Raw genomic sequence first — 23,147 nt, forward strand, 5'->3', positions numbered from 1 at the left:
AGACCGAGGCAGCTGCCTGCCTGGTCAGGCTCCGAGATGACGTAATCTTCTGCCCTCTGCTTAGAAGTGGTGAATTTACAGCTCACAGCGACTTGATACGATACAGTCTCTGGCTTTTGTTTGACATTTAGTGTTGGCAAAAAATGTTATTGCATATTTTTGATTCACCTTTAGCGTAGTTAGCACGCATTAGCTCATTGGGCAAACTTGGCTTGCTTACTACATTGTGTAAATGTCACTGTCACCCCGAAAATCCATCCGAAGCCGGATCAATGCCTCAAACGTGGTATGGAATATAATGTACAAATAGTCAAATATACTGTAGCTTCTTTGCATGTGACATCTTACACTGGTGAGCTGTCCAGATGGAGGGCAGGCAATTGGAGGCGAAGACTACCAACACTGCATTAATGCCTGATTTGTGCTATTTAGGGCTGTGCTAATCAAATTGAAAATAGTACGATGTGAAGTGGAGAAGTAAAACAAAAAGTCACTGAGAAACAGTGGCAGATGTGGATCAAAAACCTCTGTCTTCAGTCTGGAGGAGGGGAGTTAACTAATTTCAAATGTAAACGTTAAATGAACATGCCTGGAGCTGGATGCAATTACAATGTGCTGTAAGAACTTCTCAGTTTTTTTAGCCACAACCCAGATTTTTAACAGCGTTTCACCAGGCCTCTGGGAAGGGTTAACCTAGTAGGTAGGAAAGAGTAGCTAAAGCTAGCTAATGTTAGCTAGTAACAGTAGCCTGATGGCTAAGACTGAAAAATAAACTATGCTCAAGCACATTTACTCACCTGACCAAAAAGAAGACAGCAGTCGTTTAGTCATGGACCCCACGTAAAATAGTTATAGTCCACCAGATATTTGTATGCTTTCATTGACTTGCTGTGTAACATTAGTAACAGGAGGTCTGGTGGATAAAGTAATTTGTAACAAGGATTGTGTTTACACCGGGCAATTTGGTCAAACTATGAGACAAATTTCACATTTCCTTGTTTTGTATGGATCACGTCCAACATGATTTTCATTTTTGTGATGATACCTGCTGCCTGCAGGTTCTTACAACCCTTTTATATATTTTCCTCTATATCCAATTCACTGAGTATGTGGATTTATCACTTGCTGCCCTTTATCTTAATTTTGCGTGTCATAATAGCCACATGATTGCAAACAAGCTATTCGTATTGAACAGCCAAATCTACAAACAATCTACTAACAAAATTCTGTGTTGGGTACAGCCCTACAACTTTGTGGAAGAAATCAGAAAAAAAGCAAAAATAATTTTGGCCGATGTTTTGACTGTCGGAGATGGAGTTCCAAAGTTTTTAATTTAATGGATCATAAGTACAAGAATGCATTATTATTCTGAAAAGGATACATCTTGTCTCTTTCACTTCACCTAACTTTAAATTTGGTTCTATGGCCGCTCACATCAGTCCGAGAGTTAAGTTGAATGTTTGGGACGGGATCATGGTGCACTGACCCTCACTTTTGACAAGTCACCAACTTTGATCAGCTTCAGTTATCAGAATGGGCAAATTTGGTGAAAATCAGACCAGTTAAACGTGTAGTGTCCCCAGCTGTAATCTGCTGATCCCCGAAGACAATGAACGGATATTTTTTCTTTATTTGGTTTCATTTTTTTATCAAGCGGGAACTGGAAGTAGAACCCCTGCTCCATCACATCGAAAGGGGTCAATAGAGGTGGTTTTGGCATCTGATTGCAGACCCAGAACACACCGGAGGGGTTACATATCTCGTCTGGCCTGGGAATGCTTCAGGATTCCCCAGGAGGAGCTGGAAAGCGTTGCTGGGGAGAGGGGCGCCTGGAGCACTTTGCTCAGCCTGCTGCCCCCGCGATCTGACTTCGGATAAGCGGTTGGAAATGGATGGATGGAAATTGCTGTCAATGTGCTAAGAACACTTTAAATTTTCACAGCAAAACGAAGCAGAGCACCATCATGTAAACTTTTGTCACGAGAACTTTTAAATAAACATTTGGAAGTCACTGCAGGTGTCAACTGATGCGTAGGTGTTATTTGAAATTGTGGACAATAGTACAAAGCACTACCTTCATTAAAAAGTGCACTGGTCAGGAGTATAACTATGAATTCCAGTGTAGTAATGTTTCAATGTTTTTACCATGTCCTTCCTTCATTATGGCGTATGTGTGCAGCTCATAGCTAAAAATGTCAAGCTGTTTCATGGTGTACAATTCAGTTTATCAATGACAATGACATGTACTGGTTTCAGGCATTAATTTTAAAGGGAAGTTGACTTAATTCCCCTCTCTCTTCTTTGTCTGTCTTTTTAGGAGAGAGCTGAAGACCACTTGAAGCAGCGGAGCGCCAGTCACCCAGCCCAAGATGCCGGGCCTGACCTCCCAGAGGTCCCATTTGTGGATAAAGAGCACCTGGACGCGTTGCTCAATAATCAGTTGCCAGACCCCATAGAATCCATGGGAGACCTCCACACCCGCAAATTCCAGCTTCAGGATGACAAAACACCGTACTTTGTCCGAACCAAAGCTGGGGCCCTTTGCTTCAGGCAGGGGACAGAGGTGGCTACCCCAAAGGAGTACTCTGGGAAATCAGGGGGGTCTGTGGCTAATGGAGCCGGGGATGGTGCCCGAGCTGCTGGGCAAAGGAAACCTCTGGAGGTCCAGCAGCAGCCCTCCGTAGCTCCAAAAGCCAAGACGAGGGTCAGGGGCAACGGGAAGCGGCTGGTTAAGTGTGTATGTCGGCCGGGATGGCACGGACCTTACTGTGGGGTTCCCACCATGGTGTACCACTCCAATTTGCCCACCAAGGAGAGGCTGACGCCCAGAGAGACCCCACGGAGGGTGATCAACGCCATCAATGTTAACCACGAGTTTGACCTGCTGCATGTGCGCTTTCATGAGCTCGCACAAGCAGTTGATGTATTCCTTATATGCGAATCCAACTTCACTGCCTATGGAGACAAACGGCCTCTGAGGTAAGACACCATATTTTGGACTGGTGTGTGTGTATGTCCACAGATTATACAAGCCATGCCCTTACGGCCGAGGTATATTTAAGCAAGATGTGTAATCCTCAACTGAGCTGCTCTGTGACCATCAGTAGATGATTCTTTTGGCCTGACAGTATGACGTTGTAAAATGGCATGCTCAGCAAACTTTAAACTGGATTAAAGAGGTAAGAGTATGACACAGTGATAAGACTTGTATCACAGAGCAGTAAAGAGAGTAGTAAATATGGTATAAAATCCTGGTCATGTCACATAAAGGCTTAATATCCATAAATTTTGTTCGAGAAGCCCCATTTATGGTATATTTTTTATAGTCATCAGTGCAAAATTCCGAAATTGCACAAAAGCCAAAGTTTTTGCCAAGTTGCGACACTGGCGGAGCGTTGAGTGGTAACTGTTTACAGCTTGCAGTTTTTGTTTACAGCCAACCTTCACGCTTCTTGAGTATCAGCGTGCTGAATAACAATTACAGTGAAGTTCCTTTGGCAACAACATGAAATGCCTCAGGAGCAATTTTACAGCAGATTATGACAAGAGCGACATGATTGACTCAGCGTGCAGCCTTGGAAGGAGAGATTGGTGTGTTCAATCATAGGATGTGACACCGCATGAAAGTGGCTACATTCAGTGAACACTCAGTTTCGCTATGCATATCAACAGGTTAATTGAGTTGTTCTTCCAGTCCGTTTGGTGTATGGACAGTGGGTGTTCTGCACTGAAAGGCTTCATTTGTAAAACAAGAACCTTTTGTTACCCTGTGTACTTCATGTGCACTGTAGCGTTTTGCCAGTCTTTCCATGCAGTGTGAATGTATTTTTCTTATTGTTCCAGGCAGCATTGGTTTCCACTTTGTTCTGTACAGTATAAAAAAATCAATAAGCAGGCTTTTGAAACTTGCTGGAGTTACGTAATCCATTACAGTGAACATCAAGTCTCTGTAAATCTTTGTCAAAGTCATGTTATGGTTGTATAATCATGCAGTTCAATGGTACCCTGTGTAGTTCTCCTGTAAAGGAACTAGAGGTGGGTATGGAACTCTGTACTTATAAGGGTACCGACCAAATTGCATCAGTTTTATCAAGTACCAATTCACGTTAATCAATCAGTGCCAAAGTTTGATACCTGAGAGTGCATCTAGGTGAAAGATGGGTTCGGACAAGAGGTGGATTTGACAGTTCTAGCATGAGCAATAGCTTGACTGTTCACATCAGAAGTGCATTTCTCTGTGCTGCTCGACAAGCCATTCTGCCCTTTTCTAACACCGTGACCTAACTGGATGCGAGTGTCAGACTTATCACGCCACATTGCGTTATATCGGACACTCTCTGTCCACACTGGATCCGTTAAATATGGAACTCCGTCACATCATAAACAAACAACTTACTTACGAGCTGTGGTGTCACAGTCACCACTGACAAGATGGTAGCGTACGTATTTCCTTACTATATCATACCACCATCTCCACTTTGTAAAACAAGCTAGCTTGCGAGCATCCCTTTCAATTCTTACTGGAATTGTTAATCTTCCTGGCGATCTCCCTCCAGCCAGATGCCAACGTATTTAGGTTTTTGTAGTGAAATAAGCAGGTATCCTGTAGGTAATTCCTCATTTAAACCTTGTGAATCAGCCATTCCTTGTCCATTGCGGCACTTATAATGTTAGTGACAGAATACAAATAGGAATCGGGCAAAAGTTCAGCTCAAAACAGCATGCAGCATCGTGCTGTGTCACGTCACATCGCTCACAGGCAGAACATTCCACTATGAACAATGCAATCAAACTGATAAAGTTGCTGCTGCTTGCTCAGGTTGCATCCAGTTAGGACACAGTGTGACCGCGCATAGCGCTTTATCATAGGTAACCTCTCTCTGTCTGTCTGTCTGACTGTGTGTGTATGTAATTTAAAAAACACAACAGCAGCGATATTAGACTAAGTTTAATAAATATAGTGGATTGGCAGATTTTGAAATTTCATCATGTGTGGAGTAAAAATCGGGGTGCACCAAACCATGGTGCACCCTGTCTCTGGCCAAAAAGAAGCGGGCAGTGCTTTCCATCAATTCTGGGCACTTCGTAGAGCTTCCACCTCCTGTCTGACACCAGTTAATCTCAAGTATAGAGAGAGCACGGCTTCATCACCCCTGCAGCTTGTTCAGAAGTCACATTTTTGTTATAACAGAGAGAGAAAAGTATTAAAAAAGTGTAGCGTTACTGAATTCCAGGTACTGGTACTGGCATTTAAATGTAACCAACCCAATAAGGACCACAGTTACAATTGCACTGCTTTATGGCAAATGGCTTTGCATGGAGTCTTAAAGTCCAACAAGAGTGTTTATTTCCATTTTCCCTTAGTGAATGTTCAAAGCAGATATTTTTTTGAAAAACTAAGACATGCATTTTTTTTTTAAAATATCCTTCTTCATCACCTTTAGCTGGTGCTTTGCTATGTTTCTGTTATTAGCTAAAATCGCCAACTGTAAATCATTGGAATATCGTGAAACTCAAAGCATAAGATGCAAACAAAATGGAGATCCGCTCATCAAAATGTTCTTTTGTAGCAAATGTAGCTTTTAAAAGCAGCGTGATTTAGAAGCTTTGCACTGCATTGCTAAGAAATGGCAATCCACTCTTGACAAGGAATTATCTGCGTTTATCTGTGTCTTCGTTTACATTGTGGTGGATTACACCCAAGCAAGGTTTCAACTCCAGCAAGTTTTGAGAGTCTACTAACAGATTTTTTTACCATATGGAAATGAATTGAAACCAATGGCTACCTGGAGTGGTAGATAAAACGCATCCAAAGATCCAAACACAACATAAAATAGTTAGCTGTGATGTGGTATGTTCCAATATAACAACACACAAATTCATGGCACTTTAAGTTTCTTTGGATAAAAGAATCTGCTAAATGGCATTTGTAATGTCTGTAATTCTCTCCAGTTTCCTGCGGCTCCTTCTCAATGGTACGTATGACTACATACGTCACAAGATCCTGTATGTGTTCCTCGACCACTTTCCGGAGGGTGGTCGGCAGGACGGCTGGATTGCTGATGACTACTTGCGTACCTACCTGACACGCAACGGCATGTCCAGGTTGATTGGCATAAGACCGGACGATGTCTTCGTCATCAACGACGCGGATGAAATCCCAGCACACGAGGGTCTGGTTTTCCTAAAGCTGTTTGATGGCTGGACAGAGCCTTTTGCCATCCACATGCGCAAGGTAGCAGCGATAATTTAATTGATGTGTGTGTGTGCATGTGTGCATGTGGTTGCTCATTTCTCACCAAGAAGACGTTTTCATGCATGAAACTGTTCCTCTTCTTGTGTAACCTATGCAGCTTCCTTTGCTCCGTGTTTTTGAAAGTGAACCATATTTCTGTTTGTAATTCTGGTTTCTTCTCTTCCCACATCCAGTCACTGTACGGCTTTTTCTGGAAGCAGTTTGGCTCTCTAGAGGTAATATCAGGCTGCACAGTTGAAATGCTCCGCGAGGTCTACGACGGCGACGGTATCAAGCTCCGCCGTCGCGAATACTACACCATGCCGGGGTTCCGCAAGTACGAGAACGACACAGGCCATATCCTGGTGCAGTGGTCAGTGGGCAGCCCCTTCCACTTCGCCGGGTGGCACTGCTCCTGGTGCTTCACGCCCCAGGGGATCTACTTCAAGCTGGTGTCAGCGCAGAACGGAGACTTCCCGCGGTGGGGCGACTACGAGGACAAGCGTGACCTCAACTACATCCGCGATCTGATCCGGACGGGGGGCTGGTTCGATGGCTCCCTGCAGGAATACCCACCTGCGGACCCCAAAGAGCACATGTACGCACCCAAGTACATGCTGGAGCACTATGACAGGTACCGCTACCTCCTGGAGAACCCTTACAGCAAAATGTCCAGACTGAGTGAGGGCTAGGAGTTCAGCTAGGAACAGATAGGTGAAATAACTAGTAGGACCCAAGTGAGGCCTCAGCACTGAGTTTTGGGGGGCGAAACGGTACTGATGAACTACATCTCTCATTGGAGCAATACTACATGTATCTCCACCAGGCAGCACTGATGTTGCAGGGACTTAAAATCTCTTAAAAATAATTATTTTGGGGTCAAAAAAGGGAACACTGAATCGCATTCACCATGGATTTGCGGAGCGATCATCGAGAGGATACAACCACTGGATAAACAAAATCATAGATTTCCTCATTCCTCCCTTTTTGGGGGAGGAGCCAAGCTATCTCTCTTTTTGTCACCCCACCCCGTCCTCTCTTTCTTCGCCCGAGCCGATTCCACACGCCTGCTGTCTGAGAGAAAGGGGCCGCTTCGGCGTAAAAAAAGAGGGATATTTCGCAGTCCTTAGAAGCCTGTGGAGAAACTTGGAAGTGAAGAATTGTTTTTTTTCTGTCTGTGTTTACTGAAGTTTATGGACTGGCTGATGTTCCCACCTCACTCTTCACCTTCAGATGTCTTCCTGTCATATTTGGTGACCTCCTTCCAGAAACAGACACACGTTCAGATATTATTCTTGGGTCTCAGTAAAAAAGTATAAATCCTATTAAACCCCGCTGGAGTACCCACTGCCAAATGAAAAGGAATGACTTGATGGAGAAGCCTCAGCTCATGTATTCTCACTCATCCACACGCACCTTAGACCTGTCTGTGTGTTTGTAAAAATGTGTGTGTGTGTGTGTGTGAGAGAGAGTGTGGTCTGTCTTAGTGTCATATTGCGAGGTTTTGGGCTGTGAAGGGGGGACAAGATCAGCATGAGGAAACAGAAAGCGAGAAATAATCACCAGGGGGGCAACAGGGAAGAAAGACAGAAAGCGAGATGGGAAAACACAGCAAGCGAGACAGAAGGCAGGAAAGAAAGGAGAGTAATGAGGGAGGAAGAGAGAGGCGATGAAAAGGAAAGAAAAGGAGGCTCTTTCGATGTTCCCTTTTCCCACAGTGTCTGCTGACGCACAAGCGTTGCAGGGATGAGTGTGCAGAATGTGCGCAAATGTGTGTGTCCCTCAGAGCTCACAGACAGCTCTGAATAAATCATGCCCTGTCGATGGCATCCGAGGCGGTTGAAACTCGCCGTTATTGTTTGTCCGATGAGAACAACCGAGGCCTGTTGGGGAAAAGATCACCCCTCAGTTTCGTCTTTCTGTCTGTCCAGCAGCCGAGATGACTTTGTTTCCTTGGAAACTAAAGTATCTGAAAAAGGAGACGGGATGGGTGTTGTTAAGATGAGTGGGTGGGTTCACATCAGGCGAGGAGCTGCAGCGTTCAAACGAGGTCAGCGCCGACTGCGGGTCCCCTCAGTTAAATATTCCTCTTCCTCCTCAGCCATCAATCGCCCACTCTCTGAAAATGACTCTCCCGAGCTCTTTCTGTCTCTCTCCTGTCCTCTTTTTTCTTCTTTACGCCGCTAAGTGTCTTTTTTTTCCGTCTTTGTTGTTGGTGTCCTTTTAATCCTCATTAGCGAGGCACTTTTTTTTTCTCGTCAATTCAATTATTAGTCTCTCATTCTCTACCCATTCCCGTCTCTGTCGAAATGGTGAAATCTTCAACTCTTCCTCTAACTTTCCCTCACACACATGCACACGCACACACACACACACACACACGCACACACACTGGCTCTCATGCTTCATTTTGGATGTGTGTCTATTTCCTCTTAATCCTCACAAGAATTTCTTGTTTAAATAATAGGGACATATTTATCTTCTCTCCACATAATTCCTCTTCCCCTGTCTCTACAGGACAGGACAGGGCAGTCGTTACCATGGCAATGCCTTCCCTGTGCCCACAGATCACTATCATCTGAGCATTAGGCATGAGCGCTCATGCCTCTTGCCTTCTCCCTGCCGTAGTCGGCTGTCAGTGTGGCTAGATGCCGAAATCCCCACCCCACCTCGGTTTGGCAGAAGTTGCCGATGTTGCGGACAATTTGGCGAGCATAGTTTTCTCTGCGGGTGTCTCATGTGGGCTGTGGCCAGCGATGGGTTGGGTTACACTCTTGTCAAGGGCAAGGGAATCATAGCAGCAATATTAACAATTCCTGGGAGCAATTAAGGGAAAGTAGGAAACTAAACATGCAGCAGACAGACAAGTCAAAAACAGCAAAGGCTTTGATTTTTCTTTTAATTGCAGATTGACGGCATTCACCATCTGCTTCTTCAACGCCTGTTTGGGCTTTACAGTTATTGTTTACACCAGCTTCAGGCAAGACGCTGTTTCAAAGTGAGCAGTGCCTCAAGAGGACTAAAAAGTTTTGGGGAAGGAAACTTGGTAAAATGCAGAGGGGTGAGGACAGGACTGAGAATATTTTAAAACCTGGAGGCAAAAGTTTGATGTTGCAGCTTTAATTTCACGTCCAAACAAACAAGACACTGACACATAAGTCTAAAAAAGAAAATGCCTTGAATGCTCCTCGCTTAAAGTGTCCTTGAGTAAGACGTTGGACCATAGCCATCAGTTAAAACCCCCCAAATGTGTGATTAAAGACTCAGTGACAGAGTAGCTAACAAAGCTGAGATCTTGCAAACTTGTGTAAGCAAATCTGAGTATGACTCGGTCACCGCGCTGGCTCTTCATGGCTGTGAGCTCATAGTGGGAAAAGCAGATTAGCCAACAGGCCGCTGACAGTTGTGTTGGGTCTGTGCTGCAGCCTCGATGGCAGCGTGGTCTGCGGCAGCAGCTGTTAGGGGTTTGGTGTTGGTGTTGGGAGCCAAACTCCCATCCAACCCCAGAGGGGCTGCAGAGAAACAAGCTTTAAATAGGATTTGACATTATATGACCGAGGAGACAACAACAGTGCTGGGTGTGATGCGTTATATCCCTAAATTGGATTTTCTGCCTTTTGAAAAGGTGATAATTGATACTGATTGACGGAACAAAAATGGAACAGATGATGAATTTTGAAGGGAAGGGTAGCAAAGGTAACTTGAGTCTTGGGTTGACAAAGTTGATATTGTGCTTTCCAGAGATGTTAAATCATGAATCCAGGCAGTTATCCAAAGAGGAATGGTTGTGAACCACTTTGGATTTCATCACTTTGCTTCAGCTGCTTCGTTTTTTTGTGCGATTCTGTGGCAAGTGGAATTTAAAAACTGTTTGCAAAACATCCACTCCTAAAAATTAACATTTAGAAAAATACTTTATAAGCTTTTTGAGCAAAAATGTCATCAATGAATGCTGGTATCAAACTGACCAAAGTATTGAAGGCTAGGTTCACATTGCAGGGCTCAATGCTCAATTCTGATTTTTTTTTTCTCCCTAGATCCGATCTTTCTCCCTAGACTGACGTGACACATATCTGACATCAGTGTGAATGTATCTCTGCCCTTAAAAGCTTCACATGTAACCAATAACATTTTAGTCATGGGAAACAAAAACGTCACATTTAAGTGAAAAAATGAGTGACTTAGCAGTGCAAGCTTTCATCTCCCAAATGATTTGCTGCAGAGGTTGAATGACAATTCATCATATGTTGAGCATGAAGGTCAGAAAATGAAGGAACGCAAAAGTTGTAGAAAATGTTAGCTGCTATTGCTGGTAGTTCTGTGGATAGAGAAGTGTGGGTGTAGCCAGGAGAGTCAGGAGTGATGGGCCTGCAGTGCGGAGGGTTTCAGGGAGTTCCTATCCAACTTTAGGATGTTCACTATCTCTGTCGGTGCCTCACCACAACGCTGTCATGGCATGTAGGCAAGCTATTCCCATCAGAAAGCATCTGGCAGTCAGGTTCTAGTGGGTGGCGACTGAAGCAGCCTACCGCAACAGAGGTACGGCCTCAGCAGCCTTCTGTAGTTTCAATGAACAGCTGCGACACTACATGGTGAGTGATCTGGGCCAGCACAGTGACGTACGATGTGGTAAAAACCATGGATGTATGAAAGAAAGAAACACACATGAATTCCTACATGACCATTCTCACAGGGGTCGCATGTGTAGCGTCTGGATAAGTACGGCTCTAGGACCACATATGAAAGTGGCCTGGATCTGAGTGGATGAAGGTGGATAACTGCGTTCACTCTACTGTAAAAAAAAAAAAAAAAAAAAAAAAACAGACACGTGACAGCAAAAAAAATCGTATTTGAGCCACATTTGCTCGTAATGTGACCATAGCCTAATTTGATGTACAAAAAACAAACAGATCTTACGTACTTCCCTCTGACTTCAGGGCTGTAAACCAAAACCATGTGCAGGCTCTCCCTGTTTGTCTGTCTGGTGAAATAAAAGTTCCTATTCTCATTTACACGATGCCACGTGCAAAAAAAAACAAAAAGTTTGTGCTGCATAGCTCAAAGTCATCTCAGAAATGGGGCCACGAGGGTGGCTGTTCAATCCCATCAAGGGCCGGGGAGTGTGTTTGTGTTTAAGCTCTGCCAAGAGACATTTAACCAGAGTTACCTCCCAACTCAGGCCTGCCGCAATCAGGCTGCACATCTGGTGAACGGTGTGTGTGTGCGTGTGTGAGTGTGTGTGTGCACATATCACTATGTATGCTATGCACTTCCAAAATCATGTGTGCACGCAACAGACTGAGTGACTCATGCCAGATAAGGGTGTCTGGCCCGCTACAAGCCAGGGTTAAATCACTCGGCCTGTTGCCCCGTTATCGTCATGGCAACACTCCTCTTGATGAATTTCTGAGATCCCTAACAGCCTGAAGTCATCAACCAAGATAGCAGACCAGTAGGATAAGAGGTGAGGGAGAGCAGAGGGAGGATGATTGAAGAAAACCACCAAACAGTTTTCTATTTAATTCTGCTTACACAACCCGACCTGAGTAAAAAATGCAAAAACCTCAGTCGCTTTCAGTAAATGTCACGGCACCGCAGAGCCGAGAATAGTGACACAGACACATGCAGTGTGCACCATTAAACTGCACACACCTCTGTTTTTTTTTCTCGTCGATTTGACTGACTCACCACAGCAAGCAAACAATTTGTACGAGAAGCAGAAAAGGTAGACAGAAAAAATAAATCTTGATTCAGGAATAAAACATGAATGGGGAATATTTTTCGGACGGAGCGAAAACAAGACAAAAAAGAGAGAGTCGTGGTTAAATCAGAGCCAAGGCTTGATGAATGGAGACTCAAATCCAAAAAGAGACAGTTTGGAAATAATCCTGTCACTGCTGTTCCCTGCGACTGTCTTATTGGATGTAGCATGGTAATGACAACGGGAGAGAAGGGAGGTAATAAGCTTGACCAAACAGCTTTGATTTTTCACTTTGATGAGGGAAAGTCATCGCAGCAATGAAATGAAAGCTGTCTAAATGAAGGGAGCAGCTCATCATCCCTGTAAAAGGAGATTTGTAGACCAGTGAAAGCTAAAGCGAAAGCAAGGTTGTGATCTTGAACGATTGGAGCGGCGTTCGCTGAGCTTGTTGCAGATTCAAAGTGTTTGATATCCGAAGAGGAGGGTTCTTGTCTCTTGTGTCTTGTCTTGCTCAAGGACACTTAAGTATTGTGGCCACTCAGCAGATGTTAAAGCACTGAAACCTGTGACATTTACATTCCTGGACAGTCTGACTAATCGCAGCTCTGGCCTGGTGCCTGCTGTCATTTCTGTCATGATCAGTCACAAAATCAATAAAGCAATAACACACATGGGAAAGGAAATAGCTGCAGCCTGTAGTCACAAAATACCTTGGGGATGTTACAGCTTATTTACAGCATGTTCAGCATTTTTACAGGGGTGTCAGACATTATCCAAAGAAACGAGCTTTGACTGTTAATTTGATCAGATTTTCTCGGGCTCTCTACCAACAAATGTTCTGCAGTAAACATGGCTGCTTGCTTCGGGTGATTGGAACACAGGGAATAAATTAAGTGTAAAATGCTAAACTGTAAACGAGACAGACATTGCAGACAGTTTTGGAGTTGTGTTGCTAGGAAACAGCTCAGCGCCATCTTTATGTCTTTTCAGTTATTAATATAAGCTACAGGAAGCAAACTTTGACCCATTCTGTGGGTTAATGTCTGAGAATGGAGTGGTCTAAACTCAGGATGTGGGTGCTGTCAGAGGGTTTCTATACAGGTTGTCTGCTACATTATTCTTCAGTATATCAGGGCTCTGTCAGTATGTAGTTAACTGCTGGATATCAGCCAATCAGCCGTTTTTCTTTTCCCTGACTTGAGCTTTAAGCATATTTTCTTTGCATGAATTCATAAATTAGCAACTCACTTTATTCTTACAGCTGAAGGCTTAAAGGGACACTCCAGTGATTTAGAAAGGCACTTGAGGGACTCCCAAGACACAGATTACAAAAGAATGATCAAAATTGGTGCAGCAGAGGTCAAGATCTCCTCCAAAAAGCCTTGATCAATCATTTCCCATCACGCAACTCTTCTTGATTAACCCTCTCTGCCTGGTAAATGTTCACGTCTGTAAGGGGCCGTACACATGCCACGTCCTTAACTGCAACGTCAGGTGCTCGGTGCTACTGTTGTGCCTACTTGTGCCATCTTTCAAGGGCACAGATGAAGGCAGGTCGCATCTAAGGTTGCTAAGTGACCATAACCAGCACTGTATCACAGTTTACTTACCTGAGTGCAGAGCTGATTTTCCAGGCATTGTTTTGTAAGTGTGGATGAGGCCAAAAATATTGTCGGTGGGACAGATGCAAAGCTCTGGGCAGCCCAGCACTGAAATCAACTTCTTCCTCAGAAGAAGGGAAAGATATCTGCTATCTGTGATTGGTTGTTCCTCGTCACATGACATGCGATGTGCACTGCCGCTTTCCAAAATTTGAACTCTGTTTATCTCTGGGCGCAGCCGTCACACCCTGAAAAACAGGCGCTTGGGAGCTGTGATGGCGTCGCTCAGGCTTTTGAGCGCACCTTCCATGCATCGTCATTGAAAACGATGAATTTGAGGGCACCAAAATGCAACACGTGTACGGCCCCTTAACCTCAATGCCACGACTTTATAGCACAGGCTTTTTGTTATAAATGTGTTGTTTTAGAGCCCTGATGACATCATTATGACAACATTGGGTTTATTTTTTCGATCTTGACATGGCTCCTCTAGAGCCACAGGAAACATTACACGACAGTTGTCACAGGTTGAGTAGTAGTAACCACGCCTAGTAAACTGAAGTGCCAACTTTGACCTTACAGAATATTGTTTCCAAAATCACAAACGTCAGTCTAAACCAATCACCATCAGCCTTTAAAACCCTGCTAATGATCCAACTCTCTTTTCGGCCAACTTCCTAACCATCAACACATGTTCGTAGCGTTCAGCATGTGTGTGTATCCTGTACAGATGTGAGTCTCCAGGGCTGTGTTGCCCCACCACCTTCACCACAGTCACCCCCCATCTGTTGTTTTGCTTGCAGAGTGGCTGCCTGTCTACGGGGCTTACATGCCTTCACGGCCCTGGCCCCCCGCCAGCCCTGTGGCTTCCACCGATTGATCTTTTCCAAGAAACATTAGCGGCAGGCAGGCCGGAAATCAAGGAGGAGGGTGCAGGGGTGTGGAGAGTCACTTTACTTGGGTCTCTTTCTGACTTTGTTGTTCAAGTCATTTCTTTCTTTTTCCTCTCTTTCCGGTGGCTCCTATATGGGTCTGGAATGTGTGGTAACCTTTAGCAAAACACAAAACAAGTGCCAAGTGTGCCATCTTGGCAAGCCAAAAACTACTTTTCCTGTAGTTTTGACTCCTCGTGTCACATATCACAGTCTTCATCAGTGGAAGATTGCAGCTGTTATATGCTAAACACCCTCAACCCTTCAAATCAACGAATTAAGTTCTCAAAAATGGGAACCAGAATACGCCTCCTGTCAGGCCACAGCGACAGAAAGCTGCTGCTGCTGCTGTTGTCTTGGCTGCAAACATGTTGTTATTCTCTTCATGTAAGCGACGGAAAGCATTCGCATTCCACAAGCTGAGCGATCGCATTAACTCCGACAGCTGCAACTTTGTGTCACCACTGATTGGAAAGTACTCGGTGTTACTAACCACAAGCATTGCCCAAAACAAGTGCAAGTCTTTTAACTTGCTTTTTTGTGCTTAGTTGGACTCTAGGGCTGGATTTGTTAGTATTAGACTGAAACCTATCAATGGTATTATAGGGGTCAGTTCACCAAAATAACAAAACACTTCCCTCTAGTGCTGCAGAATCCAGCTTTTGTTTTCTATCATCCCCTTATACAATGGAGGATAACAGCATTGAAAAATGTCATTTATTGTCTCTGCAGTTTTTCTTGGAACTACTTTCAACCAAAGTAATACTCCCTATGAAAACTGATGACCGCATATTCTGTGGAACAGCCAGAGTCACAGACGCTGTTCCTGGAAAGAGATGATGCTATTGAATTTTTGTAGGTTTGTGAAAACCACAAGAGATATTCTTTAAACTTCCTTTGTACTGGGGTGAAGGCAAATGTCTCAAAACTTTGCCAGATCCAACCAAAACTATCTGCATGACTAGAATACCACTAGAGGTAGGTGAGGACATTTGTGTGAACTCAGCCTTTAAAACGTTAAAAAAAGTACCAGTGAAAAAGAGAAAGCCTCAGAATGTTGGATTCTTCCCCCGAGAACTAAAACCTTCCTTTTGTTTATGGGTCCTTTTAATGAGTAAATCAATTGGGCGCGGTCCAGTTCTGTTCAGTGAAGCAGCCAACTCACGTAAAAGTTCCATGGAAAATAATTTGCCCTATCACACATTGAAGTGGGCTCCAATTCAGCAAAGCAAACACACCAAATTAGGTAGCAGTGTAGAGGCGGTGTTGCATATGAAATAGTGGAAACTTTAGTAATGATGAGCAGGAAACTCCTGTAAACATGTCACATTTTGTCCGATGAACGCGTCTGGTATCTATAATAGCAAAATAGGAGAGGTGTGAGCGAGTGTTTGTCAGTCAGGGCTCATAACACGACTATTTGTGCTCCAGGACAGATTGTTGGCTTCGGGGGTGGGTGTGGGACCAGTCTGGTCCAGGAGTCCATATGTTGTGACACCGCAGATCAAAAAGATGAAAGTCAGTGTGGCGCTGCGGAGACAGATGGACGCAGTGACACATACTACGTGCGTGAAAAGTCGGGCACGCAGACAGGCCGACACCTGGCTGCAGATCAGATGCCATCAGACACTGGAGGGAAGGGATGTGTGTTGAATGTGTGTCTCTTGTTGCGTGCGTGAGACTACACAATATGGCCAAAAGTATGTGGACAGCTGTCAACAATATTTTGTGTAATTTTGCATGGTTTAAGGCAAGGCCCATTTGTTGCAACAGTCAGGGTTTAATATTACTATACAGGTACTATTTATTAAGAATTTAAAGGAATAGTTCAACATTTTGGGAGATACTCCAGAAAGTCACCAGGGCTGGACCTGAATATCGACTATTTGGATTAGAGTCTGCCCATGCACACACATCACACATTAACAAGGCTAACTGTTAGCATCACACGGCTAACTTTAACGAGTTAAATAACAGAGTCAAGCCATTTCGGCGTTGGTGTGAGTTTGTTGGAACCGTTAAACAACAGCAGTGTTGTCAGATGTTAGCCGCTGCTACCTTGTTGGCTCATGCTAACCGGGCAGACGTTGATCTGACCGTTTGCCGGGAAGAAAGCGGCTCCTGAGACGGTCTCCTACAGCGTTGCATCTAACCTGTGTAGCAGAAACATTGTGTTTTGTAAATATGAATCTCAAATACTAAATTGGTTGCAGTTATTATGGTCAGATTTGGAGTCTATTGTGATGACTCCCATCCCGGCAAAAGCTTCAGATATTCGCTGCTGATTACTACCAAAGCTCCAAAAGATGCTACATACTGCTACCAGCCAGGAAATTTGTCTGGTTTATAGCCCCAATACAACATCCAGATATTATTTTTTACAATTCAGCAATCAGTTTTCTTGGCAAAAGGACGAATTTCCCAAAATGTCAGACTTTCCCTTTACCACTCAGCACCTTTTTAACTGCTTTATCAGGACTTTGTGGGCTTGCTTTCATTAGAATTGACCGACAATGATCATAACACCCACCAGCTGTCATCAGATTCTGAATCAGAAGCGGCTAAATCCTGATTGCTGCTTTTTCCGTCTTTGTAATTAAGTCACGCCCCCTGCAAACCAGCGGAAGAGCAGGGACAAAAAAGGAAAACAGAAAATTCATGTGAAACAGCCAAAACTGCTCCCACTTTGGCAGAATATACTGTGTCCATGCAGGATCCCATCACTCATAGTAAGAAGTTGATTGCGAACATATGTTTTCAAGGCCTTTAATGCTACAGCATACAGTGATATTTTAGACTACTGCCAACTCTGTGGCAACGGTGGGAAACCTTTTCCTGTGTCAACATGACAGTGCCCCCATGGCCTGAGTATGGTCCATAAAGATGTGGTTTTCTTAGTTTGGTGTGGAGGAGCTTGACTGACCTGCATAGTGCACTGACATTAACCTCACCCAACACCTTTGAGATGAATTAATTAATGCTCCTGTGGCTGTGTTGGAGAAAATCACTGCAGCCAGGTTCCAAATTCTTGTGGAAAGCCTTCCCAGAAGAGTGAAGCAGTTACAGCAGCAGATGAATGTCCATGGTTTCGGAATGAGACGTTCAACAGTCACATATGGGTATCATTTTCAGGTGTCTGCATACTCTTGTCCATTTAGTGTGTTTAGTCCTTTTCTGCGTGCATGTGTGTGGTCTGCTTTGTAACTTGAGCCTACCTGCAATTCTCAGAAACTTGCCGTCCCCAAGCAGCCCAACCTGAAGTGAGACAGAGGCAGAGAAAGAGAGGGTGACGGGGTTAGAATAAAGAGGCAAACAAAGGGGAGGGAAAGAGGGCGAGAGCGAGCCTCTAGAGGGGTTTGAATTCCCCGCAATCAAAAATGGAGACAGAGATGGAAAGAGGGAGTGACTGAATCTTACAATCACAGATTTCCCACATTTATAGCCCCCACCGTTTTTGGGTTTGGTTTTGTTTTGCACTTGTGCTTTTGTGTGAAGTCAATCAATTCTGTTTTAATTATTGTTTTTGGTGGGAGTCTGAGAAAAAGAGAAGACACGATGATGACTTTTTTTTTTTTTTTGGCCCTCTGTTTTTCTATTTAACTTTGTTTTTGTACATTTTTTTTGTAACTTCATCCACTTGGCAGCTTGATATTTAATGTCTTTTTAAGGCGGTGTGTGTATGTGAGTAAATGTGTATGTATGTGTGTGTGAGTGTGTGTGTGAGCTCATAAGCACTGTCTCAGCCTACTGCCTGAAAAGACTTCCACTCCACCTCACAGATCTTTTACCTCCTTTGATGCCATAAAGGGGACTTCATACTGTGGCAGCCATCTTGTTTGCGCTCTGTAACTTTTATTTTGTTTTGATGACATCATCTTTTCCTTGTGACCTTAACAACATCACATAACCACTTGTTTTGCTTTTTTCTAAAGTTGCTTTTTTGTTTTGATGTTTGTTTGTTTTTAATAAGAAGATGTAATTAATTTTCTCACCTTCACACATGCAACTCACAGGGAACATACACATCTACATATACATACATGCACACAAACACACACAGTACAGTCTTTGTTTTTTTGCCGTGGTCTGATTGTGGCCGTGTCCTCTACTGGTACAACAGTCAGACTACTGTAGCCGCTCTGTTTGCGCCCTCGCTGTTATGTGATCGCTATGAAGGCTCGCCATTGTGTGACCAAAAACCATTTTTGTCGTCGCTCAGCCACTCAGAACCGGTTTGGGCCAGAGAGACCAGACCTGAGAGGAACCCAGGATGCAGTAAATAAATGGCCATTTTTGCCCTCGTCTTTTGTTTACTGTTCTGTGTGTGTCTGACAGCAAAATGGTGCCGGTTTGATGCTCTTTTCTGTTGTTTCTTTTTTATCTTTTATCACTGATATAGTTTTTTTTCCCTCCAAACAAACAAAGATGTCAAAAAAAAAAAAAAAAAAAAAGAAATTATGATTTCTTTTGGAAAAAGCTTTTTATTTGAGTTGCATGCTGATGTGCAGATAGTACTTCTGCCTGTAAAACTATGAATTGCACCTTATTGGAGAGATGTGTTTTTGTTTTTGTTTTTATGAGTACATAAATATATATATGGGGGATGTATCTGTTTTTAATTTTGTTAAAAGGTGTAACTGTTAGCTAGTCAGGCAATGTATTGTATCATAAACAGGGTTATGTTTTTTATTTTTTTACGCCTGTTAATGCAGGTTCCATCATAAATGATTCAGTCACTGATGTTTGTTGTGGGAAGGCTTCATTAAGCAGCGAAAATAAGCTGGAGACTGATGAACATGCAAAAAGTCCAACAGACTTCCTACAGTGGATTGTGATTCAGATTTAAAGGTCCAGTGTGTAGAATTTAGGGGCTTCTATTGGCAGAAATTATGTTTAATATTAATAACTATGTTTTTGTTATGTTATGATCACCTGAAAATAACAATGGTTGTGTTTTTGTTCCCTTAAAATAAGCCATTTATATCTACATAGAGATAGTACCTCCAGGATGTTGCCATGGTGTGGTCGTTACAGCTAAAGCAAATTCAGCCCATCCCAGTAAAAAACCCATCTGACTATTTAAAACAGATGAAATGTCATTTCGTAGAGCTGTCTCATTCTCTCTCCGTTTATCAAACAGAATGACGGGGACAACTGTTAGCATCACACAGCTAATGTTTCCCAATGGTTATTAACGGTTTTAACGACAGAGACGATCTGTTTTGGTGTCCATTTAACAGCACAGTGTTGGATGTTATAGCTGCTGCTGCTGTGTTAGCTCGTGCTAACCGGGCAGAGACAGCAGCAGGAGAGTGCATCACCGAGATGGTACTTAAGCGCTGTTTTGAAATCCTGGAGGGACTCACACAGAGTGGATCTTTTTCCACGGAGTCCCCCATGTTGTTCTACAGTAGCCCAGAATGGACAAATCCAACTGGCTCTAGATAGGGCCATCCGCGTTGGCCACCATACACGCTTGACACCCTGGATGAGTTTAGTTCTGCAACCTCAAAGCCATATCCCACTAAATCCTCCACACTGGACGTTTAAAAAGAAAAACATTTTAAAATCTTTACTTTATATAGGCTAACTAGAACTTCTGTGAGAACAGATTTTAAAATGAAGTGGACTTTGGGGTTCAAATTGGGTCACAAATTACAATACAAATACAAACCAAACACAGTGTTGTTCCAGGAAGTTTGATGGGGAAGAAAATAGATGACAAAACCACAAAAACTTGTTTCTCTACAGACTTTATAACAGAAACAGGTTTGCTTCGTTGGTTCAGACAAAAACATCCTGTAATGAAGACAAGTGTGACTGCCTGGCTAATTGCTGCTGCTTAGTGGAGCCTTGTCTACAGACACACACAAAACACACACACACACACACACACACACACAGGCTTGTCCTTACAACCACTAGGAGGCATCCTGCTTGTCCTCTCATACATCACACAAACACGACTTCAGCCTTCCGTCCATCTTGTCCTTGAAAAAAGGACAAATGACTAACAAAAGACACCATGTTGCTTAGACACATTTTCACACACACACACACACACACAGGCAAATACACACACACACACTAACAATAAGGCTTTGGCAGATGACTGGCACCAGGCATGGTGCTGCCACCCGGTCTCACATCCCCAGGGCAGGGTGCTGTCTGCAGCCAATTAACCAACAGGGCCGGATGCCAGGTCCATATCCATCTAATCCTCTCCACCCTCCCGCCACGTTGCCAGATTTAGCCCTCCACTCTTTACGCAGACTTTGTTGTGTTTAAAAAAATAAGGTTTGCAATGTGAGCGGGATAATGAAAGTAGGTTAGATGACTCGGGTGTGTTTTTTATTGGGTAAAATCCTGTTGAAAACGAGCAGGTTGCAACACTTTGTGCTTTTTTTAGTCGACCTAAATGAGATTGGAGAGATTAGTAGACTGGTTATGCCTATTCTGATCCATCCTTGTCTACAAATGGAAAAACACATAACATACAAAAAAGCATCCCTACCTGAGTAGCTAACAAAAATGTTCTTATGTAGCCTGCAAACCACAAACCAGTCGCTCCTTTTCAAGCATTTGAAAAGCTGTCAGAAAAGGGCAACGCAAGGATTATTACCTTTTTATTTTTGACACAGTGGCTACATATGAGCGTACGTCATTACATATTGTGACATGTACCATAACACAACCTCTGTCCCCTGCCTCCCTCTGTCCCCCATGCACTGATAATGATTGTATATGGTCGCATAGTTTTATTTTTTATATCATTGTTAGGGCTTAATTTTGTTTCTGGGGTCATTTATTATTTTGTGCTGTTTTGTTTGAGATAGTTTGATGAGTCTCTGTAATTGGTGTGCAGGAGAGTGCGTGTTTGTGCGAGTGAGAGTGTGTGTGTGTGTGTGTGTGTACTGTAGCTTACTGAATGTGTGTATGAGAGGGGACAGAAGAGAGAACGACTGGGTGTGTTGTTTAGTGGCTCGGTGTTCAGCTCCCAATGCACATCAGCCCTTTGCCTGTGTTCATCATTGTGCCAGTGTGTTCAGGTGTTCCCTTGCCTCTGCATCCGTTCATCCAAATGAAGAGAGAGAGAGAGAGAACGGGAGATGAGGAGGAGGAGGAGGAGGCAGAGGGCCTTTTCCCTCGGGGAAAAAAAACACAAATGAGAAAAGATACTTTTGAAAAAAGGATATTTTTCTCCTCTGCGGGGTCACAAAGAAGAGTGTACATTTCTAAGTTAATTGAAAATGATGAATAAAAAAACTCATTTGTTCTCTATATGAATGGCTGTATGTTAACCATGAACAAAAAGTAATGAGTTCTATGACAAAGACATATAATAAATTAATTTTAAAATTTTAACACTGTTGTCTGTTTACTTCTCACGTCAAGGCATGCGTTGAGGTGTGTGTGTGTGTGTGTGTGTCTGCAGATGCCCTGCAGTGTTACTAGATTACGGTGATTTGCATCATCCATCCCTCATCTCACTAGAGGGCAGCACCACAGCACACATCATTACAGCTCATTAGGATGCATCACTGTGAGCGCTCTATAGTGCTTTGGATTCATGTTAAACAGCAGACTTTAAAAGTTCAAGCTCTTAATGGAACAGGAGGTATTTTATTACACTAAATGCTGCACTTACAAACACAAAAACAAATTCAACTGGCAAATTCAAAATAAACATTTATGCTGTTATTGGAGGGCATGTTGATCCCAGGTTCAATTCAGTATTGCAGAATGAAGCAACTTTGCCTGGATTAGAAGCACTGAAACACAACATTTTATCACGGCTGGATCTGTTAAGTGGCCCCTGAGCTAAAATATGTTGTTTGGGCCTTTGTGACCCCCCCACCCTTTCCACCCTTGGTGCGTTGTGTATGCACCGTGTCACCACCAAGCATCCATCAAACCAGAAAGTGCTCCAATGCTGAAACAAAGTTGCAGTAATATGCACCACATACAAAGTATAAACTAAAATAATGCAGTGTTTCTGGAGGTCCTTATAAGTCTAAAAATGTCTCAAATTTAATTTTATTATACCTCAGAAGTCATTAAATCTTAAACTGAGTAGGGCTGCAACGATTAGTCAACTAATCGATGACTAATCTACTATTAAAATAATCGGTGACTATTATAGTAGTCGACTAATCAGTTTGAGTTTCATAGAAAAGTACTATAAAAGTACGTCAAAAAACTCTTATTGCAGCTTCTTACGTTCAAATATTGGCAGCTTTACTCACTCTCCCATGACGGTGAATTAAAACTCTTTGGCGTGAGTACAAAACAAGACATTAGATGACTGACATTTTTCAACATTTTAACAAATTTTTCGATAAGATGATTAGTCGACTAATCAAAGAAATAATCGACAGATTAGTCGACAATGACAATCATCGTCAGTTAAAACTGAGGTCACAAACATTTTATTCTAATTTATCCATTTTTTAATCTTTCAGTTAGAATGATTTAAGCTTTTCTGCATGAAAGTTCCATTTTCGGATGTTACAAATCTTAAAACATGCCACCACTGAACATAACAATGTATTTTTACAGAACTAAATACTTGCACTTACCTGTTGGCAAATGTAGATCAACCTACTTCGCCCTGAGTGCTGCATAAAATCTGCCTCTGCAAGGGACTAAAGTATTTTAACCTTTATTTAACCTGAAAA

At 43.1% G+C, this 23,147-nt stretch overlaps 1 protein-coding gene across 4 annotated transcripts in view; it reads left to right on the plus strand.

Annotated features, from left to right (window-relative positions):
* The window catches only part of mgat3b (beta-1,4-mannosyl-glycoprotein 4-beta-N-acetylglucosaminyltransferase b), a 114,767-nt gene extending 92,933 nt beyond the window's left edge, over positions 1-21,834 (plus strand). For all 4 annotated transcript variants that reach the window (XM_050045618.1, XM_050045621.1, XM_050045619.1 and 1 more), the window contains 3 exons: positions 2,318-2,979; positions 5,953-6,235; positions 6,430-21,834. In XM_050045618.1, coding sequence (XP_049901575.1) covers positions 2,318-2,979; positions 5,953-6,235; positions 6,430-6,927 — 1,443 coding nt within the window. In that variant the 3' untranslated portion in view covers positions 6,928-21,834. The remainder of the gene's footprint in view (positions 1-2,317; positions 2,980-5,952; positions 6,236-6,429) is intronic.
* The last annotated feature ends 1,313 nt before the right edge of the window (positions 21,835-23,147 follow it).

Source organism: Epinephelus moara, chromosome 5 (assembly GCF_006386435.1).
Source record: "Epinephelus moara isolate mb chromosome 5, YSFRI_EMoa_1.0, whole genome shotgun sequence".
Classification (NCBI taxonomy): Eukaryota; Metazoa; Chordata; class Actinopteri; order Perciformes; family Serranidae; genus Epinephelus; species Epinephelus moara.